At 41.8% G+C, this 23,294-nt stretch overlaps 1 protein-coding gene across 3 annotated transcripts; it reads left to right on the forward strand.

Moving 5' to 3' along the window:
* Window positions 1-3,294: 3,294 nt before the first annotated feature.
* On the forward strand, window positions 3,295-21,528 carry EPHX1 (epoxide hydrolase 1). Of its 3 annotated transcripts, none has more exons than XM_042809708.1 (9): window positions 3,295-3,372; window positions 9,562-9,746; window positions 11,563-11,743; window positions 13,802-14,029; window positions 14,656-14,785; window positions 15,579-15,793; window positions 17,928-18,036; window positions 18,923-19,048; window positions 20,150-21,528. In XM_042809708.1, the coding sequence occupies exons 2-9, from the start codon at window positions 9,567-9,569 to the stop codon at window positions 20,373-20,375; spliced, it is 1,395 nt and encodes a 464-aa protein (XP_042665642.1). In that variant the 5' UTR covers window positions 3,295-3,372; window positions 9,562-9,566; the 3' UTR covers window positions 20,376-21,528. The 3 variants fall into 3 exon arrangements, with proteins under 3 accessions (XP_042665642.1, XP_042665650.1, XP_042665632.1); XM_042809698.1 differs by lacking the exon at window positions 3,295-3,372 and adding an exon at window positions 6,323-6,466; XM_042809716.1 differs by lacking the exons at window positions 3,295-3,372; window positions 20,150-21,528 and adding an exon at window positions 6,318-6,466 and having other exon boundaries at window positions 18,923-19,052.
* The last annotated feature ends 1,766 nt before the right edge of the window (window positions 21,529-23,294 follow it).

Here is a 23,294-nt window from a genome sequence, read left to right on the forward strand (position 1 = left end):
CTACCCAATAGCTGAGGGCAGTAGCCAGAGAAATAGAAGAGATTCACCTGGGCTTACACTCAGGGGAAGCCTTATGTATGCTTCTCACTCAGCAGAACTATATAACAGGTGACTGCACTTAAACATGCAACCAACTGACCATATTTTCAGTGTTTCCATGAGAGCAAACAGCTGCTTTCCAAACAGCTCCCAAACCACTGCAGCAGTGCTCTGTGTCATCTGACCAACATAACAAAACTGGAATTCCACACTAGCCTGGGTCAATGTAACAGCTGGTTGCTGATGCCTGCCATCTCTATCACACAATTTCTAGCACACCTCAGAGCTTTGACTAAACCCTTTCCATTTACCAATGCATCAAAAAGCTCCTTAATCTGGAGACTGCTATTATGGTATTCTGCCTATTTGTGTGCTGACACAGCATCACCAGAGGTCAGATGAGTGCTTAGGGAAAGGAAAGTCAGGGCTCAGGGGCTCTGAGGAGGGCTGAGAAGAGTGATTGGAATAGAAGAGCCACCAGTTAGATTGGCTTAGACCACCGCAGAACCTCTACTACTTATATTCTGTTATCTCCCTAGCTTGCTTGTAAAAACCTCACAGTTGTCCATTAAATGGTCTACAGTGTAGATTTTACTTAACATTTAACTGGAAGACTGTCAATAACTGAAATATTTTCATGTTGTTCTAGTTCATACAGACAGTACTTAGTAGTACAGAAACAAAGACTGTAGTTCCTCACTCAGGGCCTCTAGAAGCCTCTCAGATGGAACATTCTGAACTGAACGCATGCTATAAGGTAAAGGAATATCCCACAGATTTACAGAACTGTCTGATAACTCTTAAAATGCTGAGTATTGCAATTGAGAGTGAGCAGCATATAGGAAAGCATACACAACATCAATAGCAGCTGCCCAACGCACAGCTACTCCAAACCAGAATGTTTTTAAGGTGCCTCCTGGCTGCATCCAGGTGGCCCCTCACAATAACCCATTCAAACAGCACAACATCTACAGGGTACCATTTCGCTAACAGAATCATAAGGACTCAGAAAGCTTACCAAGATCATCATGTAAAGCCAGCAACCCACATCCCCCATAACTAACATTCTACTCACAAAGAAGCAACATCACTTCTACAGATTATTGGCAACACAAGGCAAAGTACTTGCAGGCAGACTAATAATCATAGACAAGAAGAGCTGAACTCACCCAGCTGTGACAGGCTCTCTCACCACACAGCACACCTCTTCAGGAAGCATCCCAGGTCCAAGAGATGCTCTTCTTTTAGTGCCCAGCCCTTATACAAGCCACCCTGGGCCCACCTCTTCCGGTTACATGGGGAGCACAGGTGCAAACACTTAGCCTGTGCTTCCTAGGCCAGCCACACCTCTTCTCCAGGTGCTCAATCACCAGTTCAGGCCATGATCTGTCAGTTCCCCTACTAAGCTACTTCCCTCAGTGCCACATCTCTGTTTCTTTAACCTTTCTAGAGATGGTGTCTCCACCACCTCCCTGGGCACTGTCTCACCACTCTTTCGGAGAAGAAGCATCTCCTAATGTCCAATATGAACTTCCCCTGATGCAACTTAAGGCCATTACCTCTTGTTCTATCACTAGAGAGATGGGGCTCTTTGATTTCAGGATCAGAAAAAAGGTTTTCCTTCCTCATTCTTCTAACTTCTTTTATTAAACTTCCTTCTGGACTCTTTTTTCCTTTCTTCTTTTCCATCTATTTTCAATTTAATCTTGCTCTTTATATCTATAGGGCTAATTCATCTTATTTTCTCCTTGTAGTTGACCATGGTGACTTTTCTTTGGGAAGAGGATTGTTACACAGTTGCATCTTCACTTTCTTCTACTTGTGGATTTAATAATGATTTTGTTCTCAAATCTGAGCTTCAATAGAGGGAGATTTTGCATTGTCACATTTGTTATATGTTCCACATGAACAAACTTCTTTACTCTGAGAGTGAAAGAGCATGGGAACAGGCTGCCCAGAGAGGTTGTGAAGCCTCGAACATCTCCAGAGGTCCCTTCCAACCCCTACGATTTTCTGTGATTCCGTACATTGTAAAATAAAAAAAGCTGTTCTCTAATCACATGTGTGGTTCTCAGTTTCTTCTTGTTTACATGGTCCTCCCTCCGGGTACTATGCAGTTTCTCTCACACTTTTAGTCCTGTAAGTGTCTACCGTGGTCATTCCCCTCCTCTATTTTTTGTTGGCTGTTAACAAATACCAGCTTTTAAGAAAAAAAGTGGTAGATGAAGACTGAGATGAAATGGCATGACCTCTAAGAGCCAGAAAGGAGTGGAAGCTGCTTGCTTTGCTCTTACTTGATCTGGACAGGCTGAATCACTGGGCTGAGGCCAATGGGATGAGGTTCAATAAGACCAAATGCTGGGTCCTGCACTTTGGCCACAACAACTTCAGGCAATGCTACAGGCTTAGGGTAGAGTGTCTGGAAGACTGCGTAGAGAAAACGGACCTGGGGGTGTTGGTCGATGGTCGGCTGAACTTGAGTTAGCAGTGTGCCCAGGTGGCCAAGAAGGCCAATGGCATCCTGGCCTGCATCAGAAATCGTGTGGCCAGCAGGAGTGGGGAAGTAATTGTCCCTCTGCAGGGAGCCACCAGCCCTGGATGTGTTCAAGGAACATTTAGACACTGTGTTGAGGGACATGGTTTAGTGAGAACTATTGGTGATAGGCGGTTAGACTGGATGGTCTTGTAGGTTTTTTCCAACCTTGGTGAATCTATAATTTTATGGTTTTATACTACTGGCAATAGTGGCTGCAGCTTGCTCTTCTGAGGCTCACTCTGATATCTTGAACCAATTTCAGATGACACTGAATCATAGAACTGTTGGAGCTGGATGGGGACCCTTGAAGGCCATCTAGCCCAACTGGATGAAATAGACTGAATGAACAGGGACACCCAGTTAGCGACATACATGCCTTGGAGAACAGGCCTGGGGAAGAAGCGGGCGTTCTCTGTGCTCGAGTCGGAATGCATGTGGAGGCTCTGTCTGAGAAGACACGGGCAGCTCACCCGCGGTCTCTCGCTACTTTGTCCCTGCCGATTCCGCACCGCAGCAGCAAATCTTTCGCCGGGCCGAACCCTCGGCTGCCCGCCTTTCGGAGCCCGGCGGTGGCTCGGCGTCGAACGCGACCCGCGCGGGAGGGGCCCGCTGCCAGCCCGAGGGCGGTAGGGCCGCCCCAACCGCGCATCGTATCTCGCTCTCGCAGCGGCCCGGCCCCCCGCCGCGGAACTACATCTCCCGGCGGTCCGCACCACCGCGTCACCGCGTCACCGGCCCTGCCTGGCGCGGGGGGGAGTCGGCGATCGGCGAGTCGAGGCGCGATCCGACCGCGGCAGGTAGCGCGGGAGGGCGGGCGGGGCCGGGGTGGCGGCGGGTAGGCCGCGGGGTGCCCTCCGAGTGCCGTCCGAGCGGCGGGCGCCGCGCCGCGCTGCCGGCCGTCCCTGTTGAAGAGCCGAGAGCAAAGGGAACTTCTCGCGAAGGAAGCGGCAGGAGCGGGGTGTCCGGGCGCTCTGTTCGGCGCTGCGGTGCTGCTCCAAACGTGGCAAACGGAGCTCTAATTAGTGTGCAAGTCCCCAAAGAAAAGGCGTTTGCAAAGCAGTGCCGTCTTTCTCTCCGAAGAGCTCCGGTCTGCTTGTAATTAAGGCTGAAACACGTTTTGGTTTTTTTTTTTTTTCTCTTTCTGAAAATTACTACTGAAAAGGTCCCAGATTCCTCTTCTGAACGCGTTATTTTAATTAGAAGAACTGTTGTGTTTGCAAGTGGATCTCTACACAAAGGGTAAAGCGTTCAGTTAACGAAATTCTGCTTCTGAAATGACATTTGCTTGAGTGTCCTGGTCGCAGACTGCACAGCCAGGTGGGCAGCTGGCGTAAAGATGTGGCCATCCTCTGCATTCTGTTTGGGGTTTTCCTTTGGTTTTGTTTTAGAGCAGCGTTATCAGCTGCTATGGATATTGAAGCAGTGTTACTGACTGAATGCTTTCTGCCTGCTGGAACGCTTCTGTACAGATTGCTCTGTTGGTAGAGGCAGGAGATGTTTTATTTTCGTTTCTGCCTTGAAGGCACTTAGTTATTGCTCTGTCAGCTTGTTCTGTAGGTCCTAGCTGCCCACCACATCTGCACACTAAACGTAATCTGTTGCCTCATAGATCTTTCTGTCAGATTACGTGGCTGTATGTTAAGAATCCAAACTAAAGCATGACTGCAGGACCGGTCCTCTTGGCTACTTCATTTTCAGCATTAAGTGCTCTAATCTGGTGGGTACGGGTAGTGCACTTCTGAACGAAGCCCTCAGATCCAAAGAGAACTCCAACAGTTAGATATTAATAAGAGAGATATGACGAAGGAAGAATTGTTCTCAGTACACATTTACACTGGCACATCCTATTGGTGTTGCAGTATTTGACAGAAAATGATGACTACCGTCTGTTCCTCTCATCATCATCTCAAGTTCCTTTTCTCTTTGAGAATGAAGTCTTCATAGAGAGATTACAAGTTGTGGTCTCTTCCTGTTTCCATAGTCACAATTACTTAAGAAAAATATTCTTTTTTAAAATCTGATACATTTTCATTCATATTGTCTTTTGTGCTACCCCTTTCTGCTTGGAGTCATGATCCCCACTGAATTTACGATGTGCACCTTGTTTCACTGCCTTACAGATCACCAGAATCTGATCTCCTGTCAGTCTTTTATTTGTCATTTCTGCCTCTAAACCTTCTTTTAACTGGAAGATCATCACGCCCTTTGTTCTGATGTACTTTGGAGTACAACATTTCTAACTGTTGGCACTCTTTCCTCTGCTAGGCACCCCGCGTGCATGTCAGTTCTGCATGTGTTAGTAATTAAAGGTTTTAATAACAGTTTCCTCGCAGTGCTAATACAGAAAGCTTGTAAAGCTGCTAGTTAATGAAGATCTCTCTGATTTAATGGAGGAATCTTAAGAGAATTACTCTGTAAAATCCCACTGCAAGCAGCAGGACGTGAGCTGTGCCATAGCAGCAGCTGTGCAGGATGAATCTGCATCTGACCTGGAGGTCAGGCTGGGCAAAGCGTTGGCAATATCACTGCAAGGGAGGGAGGCAGCCTTTAAATATTTAGCACTGGAGAATTTGGTGAAGCTAAAAATAGAGCCTGAACTTAGCATAAAGTCTGAGGAACAATTACCTCAATCTCATTTCCTTATCTGTTTATATCAAACTCTTTTGGTTCTTGTGCACATTTTTCCATTCCCATCTGTAAAATGCAGATGTTGGCATACAAAGAGGTGGTTAAGCTCATTATCGCTAGAAGGCAAAATAGAACAATGTGCTATTCATCATTTCTTTTTTCACATTAGAAATTAAATGTTGAAGTAAAGCTCAAGATGTACTTTAGTGTTGATTTCATTGAACGGTGTCATTTAACTGGCTGGACAGTGGCTATGAACGGCCTGAAAAACTTTTTACTGGCATGATATCCTCCACTTCTCTAGCTGGATTTGAGAGATGCCTATCTGGGAGACCCAGCTTCCAGCTGTGTTCACCCCTCAGCCGCGTGCCAGGCTGCTGTCACTTCTTTTCATATGTGCAAATTATATTTTTCTTGTTTGCTTTTCTTGTTGGAATTCGCCAGATAGGATAAATTGCACAGAATCTTTGTGTTTGCCAACCTTAACGTTGTAGCTGTCAAATGCTATTATGGAAGTTTAAACAGTTCTTTTGGCCTTCACTTTTCTAACAGAACCGTGCTGATTTAAGAATCCTTCAGCAGCCTTCAGACACAGAGAAACAGATCTTCTTTCCCCCAAATCATGCCCACCATTCAGGCATTTGGTTACAGTAACACACAGCACAGACAGCCTGGGTCAGATTCTGCCACTGTGTGTTTATGCAACCTGTAGTTGTTGTTTTATTTGGGGTTTTTGACTCTTTGGAGGAAATGGGGTTATTCAAACATCATAGAAGCAAAATAAGAGAACTGAGATAAACAAGACGTGTTTTAAAGTAGCACATAGGAATACATCGGGTATGGATTTGAAAGAGCAAGTAATGTTGTTTCAATACATGTTCTTGTGAAGTGAGCTCCTTCCTCTTAAAATACTGCATACCAAATTCTTGAATTATGAGATGAGCTTTGACCAGGCGGTGGTTGTATAAATACACCTTCTCTGGGTGCGGCAAATTGGGTAACAGTGAACTTAGTCCCATAATACTTTTACTTATCTAGGCTCGAGTCTGCCTGCCTATCAGATTTCAGTGCAGTGCTGAAAAGTTCATGCTCTTGGCTATCATAGGATGGCAGAATAGGTGGGAATGTGTTATAAAGGTACTCAAATGCTCTTCCAGAATGAGGTGCAGCAAACTAACTCGCAAGCAAAAGCTCTGAGTCGTCCATTCAGAACCTTAAACCAGCCTTCTGTTGATGGTTGCTGCTGTCCGCAGGGCAAAGCAGGTGGGTAGCTGCTAGGGAGCCGTGCCTCACTGCCACAGATGCTGGGTATTCCTCTGCACAGCCCTCAGTGGTGCTGGAGGCATATCCCCAGCCCTGTCATCGCCTGCAGTCCTATTCCTGTGTGGTGCCCAGCTGCCCTGTCCCTAGGGGACAGCAGGGCTCCCATTCTTGGGGAGGTGACCTCCTTCCTTGTTTGTAGGCCTCTCCTTATGTCTTAGGCTCCTGCTGGACTGCATAACTCCTAGCTGCGAACAACCTAGAAAAAGATTGTGGAACAGGATTGTATCACTTCTTCCTGTTGTTTTGGAGGTATCATTGTATGCCACCTCCTTGTGGCAATAAAAATGTAAATGTTAAATTTCTTATCAAGACAAACCAGAAACTCTCCTGGATGTGTATTTCCTGTCTTTCATTTGCTTTCCTGCGTGGGATGCTTTATTTTACCCACTGCCTACTGCTCTTCTTTTCCTACAATGTTAATGTATCCTTTTGTGCTCACTCGGGAGATGTTATCAGTTGCATGCAAAGCAGTTCCTGCATTGCTTGGCTATTTTGAAGTTTGTCATCATGCTCCATAAACCACATAAGTAGGAAGCTTTTCTTATACAAATGTCCTCATTTTTCTACTTGCTTCTGGTGTTATGAAGTGCCAAAATGGGGTGCCCAAATATGCTAGGACAACAAGCTGAAGGTGAAACACGTGGATTGTGCCATGGCTTTGTCCCTTTTAGGTTGTCAGTGCAAAGAGACTCTGTTAGAGGTGGTGTGAGTTCATGAAGTCCTTCAGTGGTTCTTCTTTCCATATCTGCTGGGAAAAGACACCTGTAATTGCTGCTCTCCGGGCAAATCGATCTGTAAACAGAGATGCTGTGGCAGAGGGGAACATGTTCAGTAAAACCTAATGGGGGGTTATGTAACAGAACAAAAATAAACTGAAACATCATCTGTAAATGGAGCCATTATTTCTCCTGCAGAGTAATTATTAATCAATAAATCCTGTATCCGTCAGTGTCTTAGTGTGCTAAGTGCTCTGAGCCACCTCACAATTTGCTAGTAAACCAACCTTAGAGCAAAAATGTTATTAACACTAATCACAATAACCTCTGGTGTGTGTCTGAAAGCAGTGTGGTCTCTTAGAGCACTTGCTTCACCCATGCCCTTGCTGCTTTCTACTGATATGGCTTAATAGCACCATTCAGAGGTGTAACTACTGCACATTATTCAAGCTATGATAGTCGAGTTGCGCAGTGTTTGAGTGGAAGATATTTCCTTTCATATGTGGTGTTTGTACAGCTTTGCTGGCAAACCTTTGTAGTCCAGACGTGGAGTTGTGTCATAATTTGGGGGAAACTGCTGTTCTCTGTGAATACGTAACAGGAGAAATCCTATCTACTAAATGCCTTGGTAGTTATTATTTCTGTGTAAAGTGCTTTGAAGTTTCTAAACGCCCCTCGAGTTCTTTCTGCAGTAAAATGTAATTGTGCTCTTTAATTCTGGGATAATCTGTGGTTCAAGTATAGTGGAATCACATAGAGACTTGCCTTGTTCGTGGCAGAGGAAAAGTAGCACTTTCTCAAATTACTGACAGTACAGAAGGACCCATGAAGCAAATAGAAAGATCAAGTTCCTCCAGTGCCAATCATTCTCATTTCTCTAGCTCCTGAGGATTTGGGAATATTAGGTCACTTCCAAGGCTGTAGCAGTTGTATGTGTAAGTGATACATTTTTGTAGCTGGCTGTCCTATCTGCATAGTGCCTGACTTCTCTACAAACGTTTTATTGGGTGCTTATATCAATGCTTCTATCCATCTAATTGCCTTATTTATTATATGTCAATCTTCAGAAAATTCCACTTAAGTGAATGTGTCACGTCATATAAAGGCATTTACAAGATAAACTCACCCTTAACCCTGTTACATGTGAACTTGAGTAACTTTTGCTACAGTTCTTATTTTGACCCAGGAATTCAGTCGCTCTGTTCTGTTTACTATTTGATTGAGCAATTGCAGAGCATCAAATTAATTCACAGCAGCAGTAAAACCAACAAAACCTCTCAAGTCTGGAGAGAATGTGTGCTGCTCAGTGCCATCCATAAACAGTGCCTGCTCTATGGAAGTTTTGAAGTACTTAATGTTTTATCAGTTTCTCAGAGTATGAGTGTTTGAATCATGACATCCTTTAAAATTACACACTAAGAAGATGACAGCAGTGTTCCCCAGCAAACATTTCTTGTACTTAAAGGGATGCTTGAAAACATTAATTGGTGAAGAGAATGAGTAACCTTGTTTTTTTTTTTCCCACTTGCAGCATAAAGCAGTTCAAATATATTCAAAATGAATTTTTTTTAAAACGATATTCTGTTTGACTAAGACACAGCAGCTCTGCAGGCAGGTAATGTGTCTGTTGCCATGAGATCAGGTTGTTTTTCACCTCAAGAGAGCTTTGTTGACTGTGGAGGGGTGTTTAAGAGCTGGAGTGCATGTCTGTGGTCTTCTGTTTTCTTTTCAAAAGCATTCAGTGGGAGAAAGAAAGGGAAGGCCCTTCCACTCTTTACCCTTCAAGGGTTTTGCAAATACTTCCCCTCCTCCAAAGTGATGGGGAGATACAAGATGGCTGCCCTCATGTTCTTGTTTCTCATTCTGCATACACCTTTTCTTTTTCTTTTTTTTTTTAATATGTACTTTACTGAAGAGATGCTCTACTTAGGATGCTCTGGACTTGAGTTACAGCCACAGTCACTCCCTTTGCTATTGAAGAAGTCCAGCAGCAATCAATAGCCAATGAGGAAGTGTGTTTAATCAGAGGACTGCTTAATTATCAAGCCATATGTTCTCTTGACCTGTTTTAACTCCTATTTTTACTGTTTCATTTATGTAAAATGCTTAATTCTTTCCCAGTTGAGCTGTGTAGGTTAAAACATCCTATTTCTGAAATCTTACAGAAGTGTTGATATCCTGAGGCTGACAGAACATCTTATAAACATGTAGACCAAATCCTATCTTAGAAAGCAAGCAAACCTTTACAGTCTCAACCAAGTACATCACGTGTCTCTGAGCTATCTGTTGGGGCTCATCAGTTCTGTCCTTCTCTTGCAGGCATTATGCTGCTGGAGATATTCCTGATTCTGGGGGCAATCATCATCTACTTCGTGGTTTCCAAAAAGAAAGAAGAGACGCTCGCATTCAAAGAGGGATGGTGGGGAAAGGGACAGAAACCTGACACTGAAGAAGATAGGACAATTAGGCCATTCAAGGTGGAAACTACAGAAGAAGAGCTAAGCGTAAGCAAATCTCTATTTGGGGGAAAAAGAAGTCAGAAGTGGCCAAATAAATACAGGCCTTGCTGGAAGTATTTTTCACATTGAACCAATGTGGAATATTCATGAAAATGACTGACTAGTGTGGAGGGCTTGGGGGAAGGGACTTCCCAGCATTTCAGAAGATAGGAATGGATAGACAGATTTCACATTCTGCTGTATTGTTTTGTTTTCAGCTGTCTGTCCCAAAATTGCTAGTAAGTAAGCCTTCTCTATAAGGCCTAATAAACATGAAAATCATATTACAGATTACTCAGCTGTGTTCCTCTTTGTGCACCTTCCTCTGCTTAATTGTGTAGACCAGAATACAAAGAATATCTTTGGTTTTGAAAGAAAAAAAAAGAATAATTGTATCTCATTTTCTTGAGTGCCTTATGTTTGCAGCTGCCTTGGATGCTAATTCTGTAATTTATGATCTACTTGGGTCAACAGTAATGCAGTGTTAATTACAGTAAATACATGCATAGCAGAATTTGCTAGATAACAAGACCTTGATTGTGAGTGTTTGTCAGGGATTGCACAATTTCATAGATCTCTATGGAGTAATCATTCAAATGATACTCCTGGGACTGCTCGTATTATTCATTTACAATGGGTCTCTAGATCACTATTTTCTCAGTTAGGCCTGGATTTTTTTGGACTTTGTTGTCCTCCTTAGTAATAGCAGTGGACGCTCATTTCTAATACATCTTCCCCTTACACTGCAGACAAAAAGCTACATAATTTATAACCTTAGGATTTTAGTGATATGCATTATTTGGTTTTATAATAGCTATTGCAACATAATCTACCAGTAACAAACTGTTTTCAAATAAATTCTTATGTAAGCTACAAATTACACTAAGTTACAGTTTTTTTTTTCTGAATGTTGAGCGTGGACAAAAAACTTGTACATCAAAATGTGTTAAAGGCTTCATTTAAAAATCCTTTTTTTTTTGGTACGTGTGCTAATTGCAAAGAAAAAAAAAACAAAACACAATACCAGACTTATGTACTAATATCTGCCTGTTCAGTGTGAGGCATGAGCCAGCACATACACCTAACTTGTCTTGTAAGTGTGAGATGTCTTTATTGGAAAGTGCTGCTCAAGTTTAAGCCCCACAGAGGCCTGAGCAGGATAGGATTTCCAGATCTCAAATATTCTGTGGTTCTGTTTCAGGGAGAAGGCTCTTGGCTGTCCTTCCCTGCTGAGTGATTTTTGACTGAATTTGCAGTATTGGCAGCATCTCCCATGACCGTGAAGTGCAGTAGTGACCTCACATGATTTGGAAACGTTCACTGCAGTCTAGTTTCACCAACTCTTTCACTGCGTGAAATTCTCAGTGTTTCACAGTGAAGGACCAGCAGCTTGGTCTGGGAAGGAGAGCAATGAGCATTCTCTGCATTCTCTGTGAGACTGGGCTCAAAGGTAGTCCCTATGAAAAGGCAAGAAGACTTACATTCTGAGGTTAATTTGATCAAGATTCTTCATAGTGCAGTATTGCTTTTTGGGTTCTACCCTCTGTGGCTATCGGCCTGGCAGACAGAATAGCCAGTGCTGCTAAAGAAAGTGAAGGTGTTAAGAACAGCTATAACTGGAAGAGGAACAGGGAGCATCTGGAGGAGAACAAGGAGTGGAAAAAAGTGATGGAGCATGGGTGAAAGGCACAGTCATCACTGGAGACATTATTCAGACACTGTTCTTTTTCCACTTGGGAACGATTAGAAACTGTACACAGTAGAGCATCACAGCAGACACAAGTGCTTGTAACATCTCTCCCTTCTTTTCTTTTCCCTGTAGGACTTATTTAGAAGACTTGACCAGGCTAGATTCACTGAGCCACTGGAGGACAGTTGCTTCCATTATGGGATTAACGTGGCATGTCTCAGGAAGATTGTCTCCTACTGGAAAAACCAGTTCAACTGGAAGAAACAAGTTGAAGTTCTCAACAAGTATCCCCACTTCAAAACTAAAATTCAAGGTATCTGTTTTTTTTCCTTAAAAATAAACAGTAATGCATAATCTCATTTACTGGGATCTCAGTGTAAGAACGCTCTTGGCCATGCTGCATGAGCCTTCCCTCTGTGGCTGCCATAATGTGGATCCTTGCCACTGTTACAGCAGAAGTGAGAAACTACCTCATTGTAATTGAAACCGCTGAGGACAAACAGCATTTCCCTGTGCATGGATGGGTTGTCCGTTGGAGTTGTAGAGAGCCAAGCACAAGCATTCGGAAATGGATTTGCATCCTGAGATGTAGCAGTGTTCTCTGACTTGCAATCATGCAAAAATACCCACAGATGCCACCTCTTGTTCCATGCAGCTCCCCAGCTGCTGCTGTCACGGTGATGCTGTCAGTCTGGCAGGATCATCAGCTGAGTGTGCTGGCTGATCATGTTTATCCCAGCCTGGCAGGGCCAACGTACCCTGCTGCACCATTTCATGCTCTCATAGACCTAGGAAGGCAGAATGCCTTTCCTTTAGAGTTGATGTGTTGCCAGGTCCAAGTGACTGCTTTGTCTTTTCATTCAAAACAGACACGTTTTGAAAGAGGCCATTCAGTTAAGGTCTGTTATTATTGGAGCTTGGTCAAACTGGATGTTTTAAATACTTCAGTTAGGGATGTACTTGGGTGATTTGATATACAGCTATGGATTTAGGCGAAGCAGACAGTTGTTTTATGTGACTGTAAAATTCACGCTTGAGATCATGCAATATTATTTTTACTTGGCCCCATGAATGCACATTATTTGAAATGGGGCAGTTAACTGTAATATTTAAAATAAATTTGTGACCAAAAAAGGGAGGAAAAAAAAGTACCACCTGAGACAAGAAAGGGAAAAGAAGTTAAGAACAATGTCATGTGTATAGCAACAAGAAGAGAGATTTGAACATTGAGTGATTGCCATGAAAAGACAGGATCCGACGTCGAATACGGGATCCTTAGCTTTTGTCATCCATTGAATGCTTTTCAGAGAATGCAGAAATCCACAGAGTTGTAAAGGAGGGGGATTCTCAGCCAGTGAGAGGCTGGGATGGAGTTGATGCAAGTGAAATGTGCTTAAATACATTATAAAATGAATCATTCAGGTTCTACTAAGCAAATTATTGTTTCCTGGAAAGCAGAGCCCTGAATGGAGTTGAAGAAAAGCAGATAACCTGTAGGTCCTAATGCAACACTGTGTGAAATCACTAGTACATCATAAGGATCACGGAAAAAAAATAGAACTGCAGTTTTTACCTTCTTGCTTTACAATGACCAGGCTGGTTCAAGAACATAATTTTCTATTTTGATTTATCAAAAATATACTGAAAGGCTTGGATCAAAGGTAGAATGGAATCAAGAAGTTGAACTCTTCAACTCTTAGCAACATGTTTTTTCAAATCCTGGACACAGGTTAGTTAGTTCATCAAAAGTTAAGATGAACTCCAGACAGAGAACGCATAGTGATTGCTTTTAAAATTTCTTTTGCTCTAACATTAAGATCAATGGCTGGAGAAAGAAGCTAGACATGTTGAAATGAGAAGTCAGGCATGGACAAAATAAGGAAAGTGATTAATGCCCCCAAAGAAACAGCTGCTGCTTATGATGGATTCCTTATCTCTTGCTGCCTTCAAGTTGCAATTGTATGCCTTTGAGGAAGAAAAACCTGTGACTAACAGAGCCTTCCGGAGCCATATAGGGATATTTGGGTAAAATTTAAGGGCTCTTGGGCTAGATGATGCAATTGTCTCGTTGCTTTTAAGTTGACTCACAGTGCTAGCAGTGGTAGATTGCTTCACTTCTATGTCTTATTTTTCCAATATATTTTAAAACAGAAAGAGAACAACCTCATTCAGGTGTAGTGATGCTTAACTGTACATTATAAAGTGCTTTAAGCTCCTTGGATAACATGGATCCAGAGAGGTGCAGGGTACTTGCATACTTACAAAAAAACAAACCAACCAACCAAACCAGAAAAGATTTATTCAGAATCTGTTGTGTAATTAGTTTCAGTGTCATAGAAAACTTAGGCATATTTGTTTGTTTTTTTTCCAGGCATTGATATACACTTTGTTCATGTAAAGCCTCCTCGTTTGCCTGAGGGCCAGTCTGCAAAGCCACTGTTAATGGTTCATGGTTGGCCTGGCTCATTTTATGAATTTTACAAAATTATCCCTCTCCTGACGGATCCTGCCAGCCACGGCCTCAGCAGTGAACATGTATTTGAAGTCATTTGCCCCTCGATCCCTGGATACGGCTTCTCAGAAGCACCTCACAAAAAAGGTAAGATGTGTAAGAAGAAAATGAACTAACAAAAGTCCAGACTCGTAGCAAGACAGCCTCTACTGGCAGATGGTAACTTCTGCCTCTTCTTCTTTTTCCCAGCGTAGAAGCAAAGATTTCACATGTCACATGGAGAGAGAGAGATGAGTGAGACTTTAGGTGTCACCATTAATTAGATTCAGGAGTAATATATAGATCTTTTTGAAAGGACTATGCAAAGTTATGAAGACTCATGAATAAGACAGTTTCTTGCTATCATTAAGATAAGACTGTTCTCACAGAGACAAAATGGAAACACATTCCCCAGGCAATGCCAAGTGTCTCTGACAGGGCTCAGCTCAGAGCATGACTGTCGTTTAGGAGGAGTCCAGCAACCCCTTGGTGGGACAAATGCATGGAGAACAGGTGGGGTTAAGGGAGGCTGTAGTGAAGACTGGGCTTCCTCCTCTGGACCTTGCCCAGACAATGTGACAAGGGCTTTCATATACTGTCAGACAGGTGAGGAAAAATGGACTTGTATGTTTTTAGGAATTTAACTGTTGTCATGAGAGGGAGAACAAATGCTGTACATTCAGAAGTGCAGCTGAAATTAATGCAATAATTTTTTATTTTTTTTTTTATTGCAGGCTTTAATTCTGTAAGCGCTGCTTCTGTATTTTATGAACTGATGCTCAGATTGGGATTCCACGAGTTCTACGCACAAGGTGGTGACTGGGGCTGGCTCATCTGCACCAATCTGGCCCAGATAGCTCCCAGGTGAGTACTCATTTGACACACAGCTTTATACACCAGTTGTGGAGCAATTTTATTCTTTAAATAGCTATTGCTCACAGACTTTACAGTGAGAATAATAGAGCACAGGAAACAGGCTGCCTGGAGATGTTGTGGAGTCTCCTTCCCTGGAGATATTTAAGACCCTCCTCAACACTTTCCTATGTGACCTACTGCAGGGGAATCTACTTTATCTGGGAGGAGACTGGATTTGATCTCCAGAGGTCCCTTCCAACCCCTACAATTCTGTGATTCTGTGTGACTTGACTGTTCCAAACCAAGTCCATAAACAAGCGAGTACTGTGTTGTTTTCCTCCTCAGTGCTCTATGCAAAGCAGTTATCCAGAACTGTACCCCAGCACAAACAGCTGTGCAGTAGCTTTGTGATGGTCCCAGAGGGACTGGAATGGTATGAGTACTTACACTAATAGCAGAATTTGGGCCTTAGTAGCTGGGTTTGTATGCTCACCACTGGCAGCTGCTGCTTTGACTTGTTTTGTGTGAAAAGCAACATTACAAAGTACAACCAAGGTTGTGAACAGTGATGTAATTGGGAGACTGGAATTAAAGGATGCCCATTTCTGTATATTTTAAATGTAACTTTTTATATCTGTACATTTATATATGTAATCTATTTTATATAGGTTATAGATTAGTAATATAACATCTAACAACATTGATATCAAAGCATCATAAAATGTTATATTACACATTTAACAACTTTGAATCATATTTTATTTCAGTAATTTGTGGGTTTTTTTTCTGTTTTTATTTTTAGCCATCTGAAAGGTCTCCATTTAAACCTAGCCTTAGTTACAAACTTGGGGTTCACCCACCTGCTCTCCATTCTGCTGGGCCGCTACTTTCCAGGGCTCTTTGGTTTCCACGAGGAAGATGTCAGGAGGATGTTTCCCTTCTTGAAGAAAGGGCTCTACAAGATGTTGGAAGAGTTTGGCTATAGTCACATACAGGCTACAAGACCCGATACTGTTGGTAAAGAAATAAACAAAAATACTTATTTAATTTTAGCTGTAATGTCATAAAAACAAAACACCTTGCTGAAATATGCAGAAGATGAGTGTTTTTCACAAAAATGGAAGTAGGAAGGTTAGAGGTTTTAAACAGCAGGTTCTTCTGCATGCATGTAACTCGTAACAGACTAGGAGGGGGGTCGGAACAAGATGGTCTTTGGAATGGCTCTCAGCCCAAGCCATTCTAGTAGAGGGGTATCTAGTATTAAACTCACTTTTGCATACAAAAGGATACATCTGTACCTCAAAAGCAAGCACCCTCCAAGTGCCACTGACCTCATTTTCAGTTTTCATAAATAGAAATAGCACAATACTTTTCCACATCTGCTGCCACTGGGGACTGTAATTACAAATGCAGCTACGCTGAGAATAAAAGAGAGTTTCTTTACAGAGAATCAATCACAGTCAAAAGATGTAAACTCCAAAAAGCTTTTAGCTGTTTCAGCATGCAAGCTAGTTTATTTATAGACATAAATAATACCTGAAAGGTAAAATCAAATTTGGTTCTTACTCATTGCTATGAATCACTTACAGACTTTAAAGAAAACGTGTATCCCTATGAATCTTCTGCTAATCACTCAGATTGCTTAACTGTTTTAACTGTGAAGTGTTTCTATTTTAAAAGTATCTTTTGCAGCTGAATTGAAAAACTGAGTCAAGAATACTAAATGTATTTTATTTTAGTGCAGCAAGACTCACTCACTATAGGTTTTAATAAAGACAGAGTTGTAGAAACTATTTCTTTATGTCCTTCCATAAACTTAGCTACAAAAACGGGGTATTCTAAAAACGTTGGCAAAATAATAGTTTTATGGATTTAAAATAATTTGGCTTGCTTTGAGTTGTGATTTCCAAAAGTTATCAGTCTCTAAATTCCTTGTTTGCTGTAAGACAAAGAAGCTGGCAGTTACCTAGTCACAGGTGGGCTTTCTCTTGTGGTTTTCTGGCCCATTCTGGTCCCTAGCTGTGATCTGTGATCTGTGATCTGCCACAGCAGACTGTGTGGACTGTACAGATTGGGAACCAGCAGTAAGTTCATGTTCTGAGAGCTGAAGCAGGAGCAATTCTGAGCACAGTGAAGAGAGGGGGAACAGCAGAGGGGAAGACTTCTTGGGAAAATAACACCAAGGAGAAGGAAGCTGAAAGGAGCTGAGAGAAGCCCAGCCAGGAAGACTGCCAAAGTCTTCCTGAGTATTCTGGTGGTACACGGTACGACATGGAGCTGTCCTAAGCAGGGAAGTCATTTCTGACTTTTAGCTGATCCTAGTATGTTGGCTGTTTCTGAGCTGGCTTTTGATCAGCAGATGCATGCATCTGGTTTTATACTTACCTGCATGAAGTGTGAGGTCATTTTCAGATGATTGAAGAGGCAGTGCCTGTATTCACAGTACTGTGAGGATCAATGAAAATTCTATCTATGTGTAAACTGATGCACTCTTCTTTGTTCCATCAAAGTGAATTATGTGAGAAGTATATTGCTTGTCCAATTCTGCATGCTATATCAGCGTTTTGGATCATTTAGTATCTATGTATTACAAGTGTTACTTGTTTGTTAACTGAAACTCAACTAACACTCAGTTTGCTTTTGCTAGTGGAAGGTGGACCTTTTAACAAAGTCTTGCTCTTCTTTAATTACTTTCTAATAATCCTTAAAAAGTTTTTGCTGTTAGACAATGGTGTAAATTCTTCTGGTCATGTGTAGGCATGTGGGATTTGGCCCTGTAGTACTGTTTAATATGTGCCAACTTCCAGATTAATGGAAGCAAACCCTGCTTGGCACATACTGCTTAATCTTATTAGCTTACAAAGAAAAGAAAAAATAAAAAAACCATCAGAAATTCCAATACTGTTACATCAGTTTAAAAACATTCAGTATGAGCTAATTTGGAGTCTGCTGACTTGCAGGTACTGTGTTAATGATTCAACAATAAATGGCTCTGACTTGTTCTGTTAATCTATTTAGGATCACAGGTGCTGGAATAGCTTTGTAAAGTTATTTCCCCTGTACTATAGTGGGCAGCATCTAAAACTAAAAAAAAATTGAGAACGGCAGTAGAACATCTCATTTTTAGTTAAATTTCCCTCCTCCTTTTCAGGCTGTGGTTTGAATGACTCTCCAGTAGGACTGGCTGCATACATCTTGGAGAAGTTTTCTGTGTGGACTGATCCAGAATTCCTTAACTTAGAAGATGGAGGACTTGAGAGGTAAGTGCTATTTTGGATGAGGTGATTAAGCCTCAAGTCAAAGCTAAACAAATGTCTATCACATCTCATAAGGAGCTTGCAGAGACTACAAATGGTGCAGTGCTGTACTTCCCAGTTTGATCTCCTACAAAGAGATACATCCCCCAGCTTCTGTGGAATGAAAACTGACTTATGTGGAAGTACAGTGTTAGGACAGACAAATGTAAACTTCACCTGATCTAAGATGCTCGAAAACAGAACTCACATTTCACTGTAATATTAATACTTAACTGTTCTGTGAACTTGCTTTAAATTAATCAGTATTGCTTCATCTATGTACAGTTTGCTAATAAGTGATCACAGTTACTCTGAGGTAAAAATCTGAAATAGTTGAAGCTCCTTTTGAAAACTACTGAGGTACTTAGCAGGAATTGAACAAAACAGCATTTTACAAAAGGGTCCAATGAAAGTGAATTTGAATAGAATGTTTTCACTGCAAACAGCTTACAACTTGATATTGAATTTGCACTAATTATTGCATATGTTGAAGTACCTGCAATTCCTGTACTGAAAGCTTATGGTAGCATTTTAAATTATGAATAATAGTGCAATCTGCTTTATGAACTCTGCTGCTTCTATTCTCCCAGACTTGGACAGTATAGACAGCTATACTGGAGTCTGTCTGTCCTGTACAAGTTAAAATTTCACTTCCCAGTTTGTGTTTGAAAGCCTTTAACATGTTTATTTGGCCACTGACAGGAAGGGGGAAGTTAACACACTTCCTCTCTCCATTTTTATTCTTAATGAGTTAAACAGTTCTTTCAACAAAACCAAAGTGAAGTCCTTATAACTAAATACTATTTTGCACTACTTAGTAACTAAGAAATATCTGGGCTTACCTGTTCAGGAAGTTTAACCTGGATGATCTTCTCACCAACATCATGATCTATTGGGTGTCAGGCTGCATGGTCTCCTCAGTGCGTTTCTACAAAGAAAATTTGCATAAAGGAATAGGCACACAGAAACATGAAAAGTAAGTGCTATTTTTCTTTAAATATTTTGTTTTGAGTTTAATTCTATGTTTGCAGATAAGCTGTTTGTATCTTGTGGTTGCTGCAAGTTCATGAACGCAGAGGTAAAACTGCCCTGAGGTTATATGCAACCACAGCTCACTGCTATTTATTTAGCTGTGAAATGATCCTCCCAGAAAGCTGACTCAGTTCTTGAACAGTTCTTGAAGCTGTTGTGGCTGCACTGTGGGCAGTATCCTGTTCCAGTTCTGCCTACATGAGATGAGCTATACAGAACTTCTACATGCCTAGAGGAAGGAGTCTCAAGAACCTACGTAAAAGTAGGCATCCTCTTCTGTCTAAATCTGAAAATCTTTGTCACTCCAGACAAAGCGGCTCATGTGTAGGGGATATTTAGGCCCTCAACAACACATATTACTCTGTTTATAACATGCATGGACACTTCCACTTTAAGGTACTTTTCCTTTGAAATGCAGTTGCTTCTCTTTACTTCCTCGTGTAGAAAATATTCTGTAGAGCACATTCATGCCAGTTAAAAGCAAGAGCTGTCTACAGGAGTACGCTTTATAGGACAAAATCTCATGGTAAGAAAAGCTTTCTCTGAGCTAGTCCAGATTTACCGTTACTGCTTTCCCTCTTCTCACCTTCACCTTGCAGCCACCATTCAGGTTCTTCTCCTCAAACCCTCCCATTGTCCTGACAGGCTCAACATGTTCTAGTTGTAATTTGCACTGTAAATTTCTCTTCAGCCCTTGTCAGTTTGCTTTTCCCTCAATACATTACTCTTGAGCCCTGACTGCAGCATGAGGAAACCTTATACTCACTGCCTCCTGGAGATCTCAGATTCCATGCTTCTAACTCTTCTGTCATGGATCCCTTACAAAACTGCCATCTGTATCAGTGTATGCAAAAAGTTAGTCTTTTGGCATTTTCCCCCTCAGAAACAGGAGTGTTGTCTAGTATTCAAATTTAAGATCTGGAAGTCAGCTTTAATTGCCTGGTAGGTCTGCCTGACTGTTGAAGAATAGCATTTCCAAGGGACTTCCCATTTCTTGCTCAGTGAAGTGTTTGAAAGATAAAAATTATTCTCTCTTCTCTCTCAGGCTCACAGTGCGAGTACCTACTGGCATTGCCTCCTTTCCTAATGAAGTCATGCACACACCCCAGGCTTGGGCCCAGAAGAAATACACCAACATAGTTTCCTTCCATTTCATGCCTCGAGGTGGCCACTTTGCAGCATTGGAGGAACCTGAACTTCTTGCTGAAGATATTCTACAGTTTGTTGGGAAAGTAGAGAAAGAGCAACTCTGGACAAAGAAAAAAAAGTAACTCCCCTTAGGAAAAGGAGGGTAATTGCTTACAGCTTAGCAAATGTACAGGCCTTAGTAAGTCTACTTTAATCAGTGTAATTAGATCTCACTCTCAATCAGACGTGAGAAGACAGCAAGAAAAATGGAGGATAGCTAGATAAAATACAACTTCAGAAACTTAAATCTGCTTATTTTAAAATGTTTTAAATTTTCTTAGCAGCTAGGCTAAGAACATAGCATGAAGGTTGCTTGGTTATTTTCTCCCTCTCAGCAGAGACTTCTAAAATCTGTTCTGTAACACTACTGCCTCATACATAGAAATTGAAAAATAGACCTTCCCACTAATTATGCTCAGTTTAATTGTTACTAACAGCTTTTCTCCATGACAGCAGTAAAAATTGAGTTGGTGTATGTGAGAGATTCCTCACATAAACAATGGGGAACAGCCTAACAAGACCTAACTGCATCCATTAATCAGCATTGATCTACAGTGCCCAGTAAGACAGCCAGCTGGCTGCCTTTCTCTTACAGCTTGTGCTGTTAAGCAGCTTTCTGGCTGCAAGAAAGCTCCACTCCCCTGCACCGAGCTCTCCCAGGAAAACAATGTGTGAGGAGCAGCTGAAGCGTCAGCTGAGTGCATGAGCCACATCGGCTCCCATAGCTTGAACCAGGAGGAGGAGCAGGGATAGGAGTAATTATATGACATGACAAGCTACCTCTGCATTGAATTTCTGCTCTTAACTAAAATGTAATGTAAAAGCCCTGGACAGGCTCAAGACACAGTAGCTTTGCACTGCTTCCGCAGGGTATTGTAAACACATCATATTAACGAATAAAACACTGATTAACTTGAAATTAAAAGGAACTCGCTTCAAATTTTGAATAACACACACAAACATTTGTCTTATGTTTTTAAACAGGTGAGATTTTGTTTAGTGACAGCAAAAGTAAATGTCAAATTAGAAACTATTGATTCTGTATTATATCTGTTACAGAGATCAGGTTGAATTTGAAGGGCTGAGTATCTTTACTTAAAACAATCCCCAGTGAGTGCAGCTGAGCTTCAGGCACTGTTAAGCAGATGAGTGATTTCAGAATGGCTTTGTTCTCCCATCATGTGTGATATACTTCCTTCCTTATGCTTGCAGGGTAAATATAATCCATTAATAACACTTGTGTAGATTAGTTTTATTTTACAGCATTAATCGGAATGGAAACTGTTAAATAACAGTTACTGCTTCTTCCCACAGTTTGGTTTGGGGAAGGCAACACTGATGCTGGACACATTTGAATCTGAAGGCTCAAAGCCAGCTTTCTGGCATGACAGACTGCTTGTAGATCAACTTTGGCCATTTTTCCAAGCAGGGATGAGAGCTCTCACTACCTGTACTCCAGCCTTTTGTGTTCTCATCTGCTAAATATTGACACTTAGGCTGGTTTGAAGAGACAGGCAAGAAAATATAGAATTGTTCAGGTTCAGTGTTGCCAAAACATGGCTTATTCAGAAGAAATGGGCTTACCTCTGACAGTGACAGCTGGTCATAAGGTTCCGGGCTCCCTCCTGCACTAATCCTTGATCTCTGGCCATTTGTTTTTGTCTTACTTCTCTCTCTTGCACGGCCTTGTATTTCAGAGCTGGAGATCATCCTCTCTCATCTTTAACACACATGCAGACATCTGCTGTGGTGCTAGGGAACACTGCCATACACAGATATAACTGAATACTTCCCTAGAGGCTGCTCAGTTTCAGTGCAGATAAAGTAAGTGGGAAGGAAGTTGGCTACATGATACCTGGCAAACCCTTTTTCAGATGTAAGTAGAAGGCATGAAGCATTTTCCGTCTTCTGTCTCCTTTTCTGGAGCAGATCTGCTTGAAGGGGACCAGCCTCAGTGAAAAGAGGCACATCAGGGCTCACTTAGCAACATTATGTTACAGCACCCATCCAGGCATCAGAAAAAAAAACAAGAAACAAAAAAAATCCCTACCTCTAGACCCTTCTACTTTCAACTGTGCCTCACAGCGCTCAAAGGTAACGAACACATGCTAAGTGAGCATGTCCTTGCCCCACTCTACATGCCAGGTGAGTGCATTTCAGCCAACTACAAATTAGCTGTCCTTACTGTCTGTTCAACTTAGCACAGAAAATAGTCATAGAAATTAAATCCAGCATGAAAATGGGTTTGATTGAATTCCATTTGAAAGAAAGAAAGCAAAGACGACATAAAAGGATACAGACTTTAGAAGTTAAGAAATGGGTGGTAAGCACCTGTTACATATCAAAGATTGCTCTGAATTCTAATGTCACACTTCTCAAACCTTAAACCCACAGCAATCAACAGCTGTTGTTCATCACCTGCTTATCAACACTTTGACACAAACAGAGCTGAATCCTGTGGCAACGTGCAAGAGTGCCAAATTCAGCTCTGTGCCAGCCATAAAGCTTGTCATCAATCTCCCTCCCCTTAAAAAAAAAAAAAAAAACAAACACCTGTTTTTAGCAAAATACAGCCAATTGCACTGCCTGTAGTACAAGGTTTAATACTAATAAAGCTTCTGTGGGCTACTGACAGCATCTGCATCTCTTCCTGCAGGCAGGAACTCTCCCAGGAGAGCGAGGTTGGGATTATAATCACCTTTAGTGAACCCAGACTCACTTCTGATACACGCTCTGCTATTTAATATTTGGTACTGTACTACAGCAAGCAGTGGAAAAGTGAGTGTCAGGTAAACAGAAACAATTTTAACATTCCTTTTAGCAAGAAATACTGTGTATCATATTAGTGCAATAGTAATAATAGTGAGAACCTGTGCTTTGGGATACTTCAGTGTGCCAGCAGAGTATCATTAGAGTCTCCTCTAATGAGGCCAAATACCCTGCCATAAAATATCCAGTTGTTAGGCTGGCTGAGCTGTTGCTGGGGAATAAGGCTCTCTGAA

Source organism: Centrocercus urophasianus, unplaced genomic scaffold, assembly GCF_019232065.1.
Source record: "Centrocercus urophasianus isolate 14NV4802_14NV808 unplaced genomic scaffold, USGS_Curo_1.0 seq_10, whole genome shotgun sequence".
Lineage (NCBI taxonomy): Eukaryota > Metazoa > Chordata > Aves > Galliformes > Phasianidae > Centrocercus > Centrocercus urophasianus.

Bases quoted from the DNA above. Each gene is read 5' to 3' on its own strand.
- EPHX1 (XM_042809698.1), top strand. From the start codon at position 6,328: ATGTGTTATAAAGGTACTCAAATGCTCTTCCAGAATGAGGTGCAGCAA. The intron at 9,747-11,562 runs GTAAGCAAATCT...TTTTCCCTGTAG, and splicing joins CTACAGAAGAAGAGCTAAGC to GACTTATTTAGAAGACTTGA. The intron at 15,794-17,927 runs GTAAAGAAATAA...CCTCCTTTTCAG, and splicing joins TACAAGACCCGATACTGTTG to GCTGTGGTTTGAATGACTCT.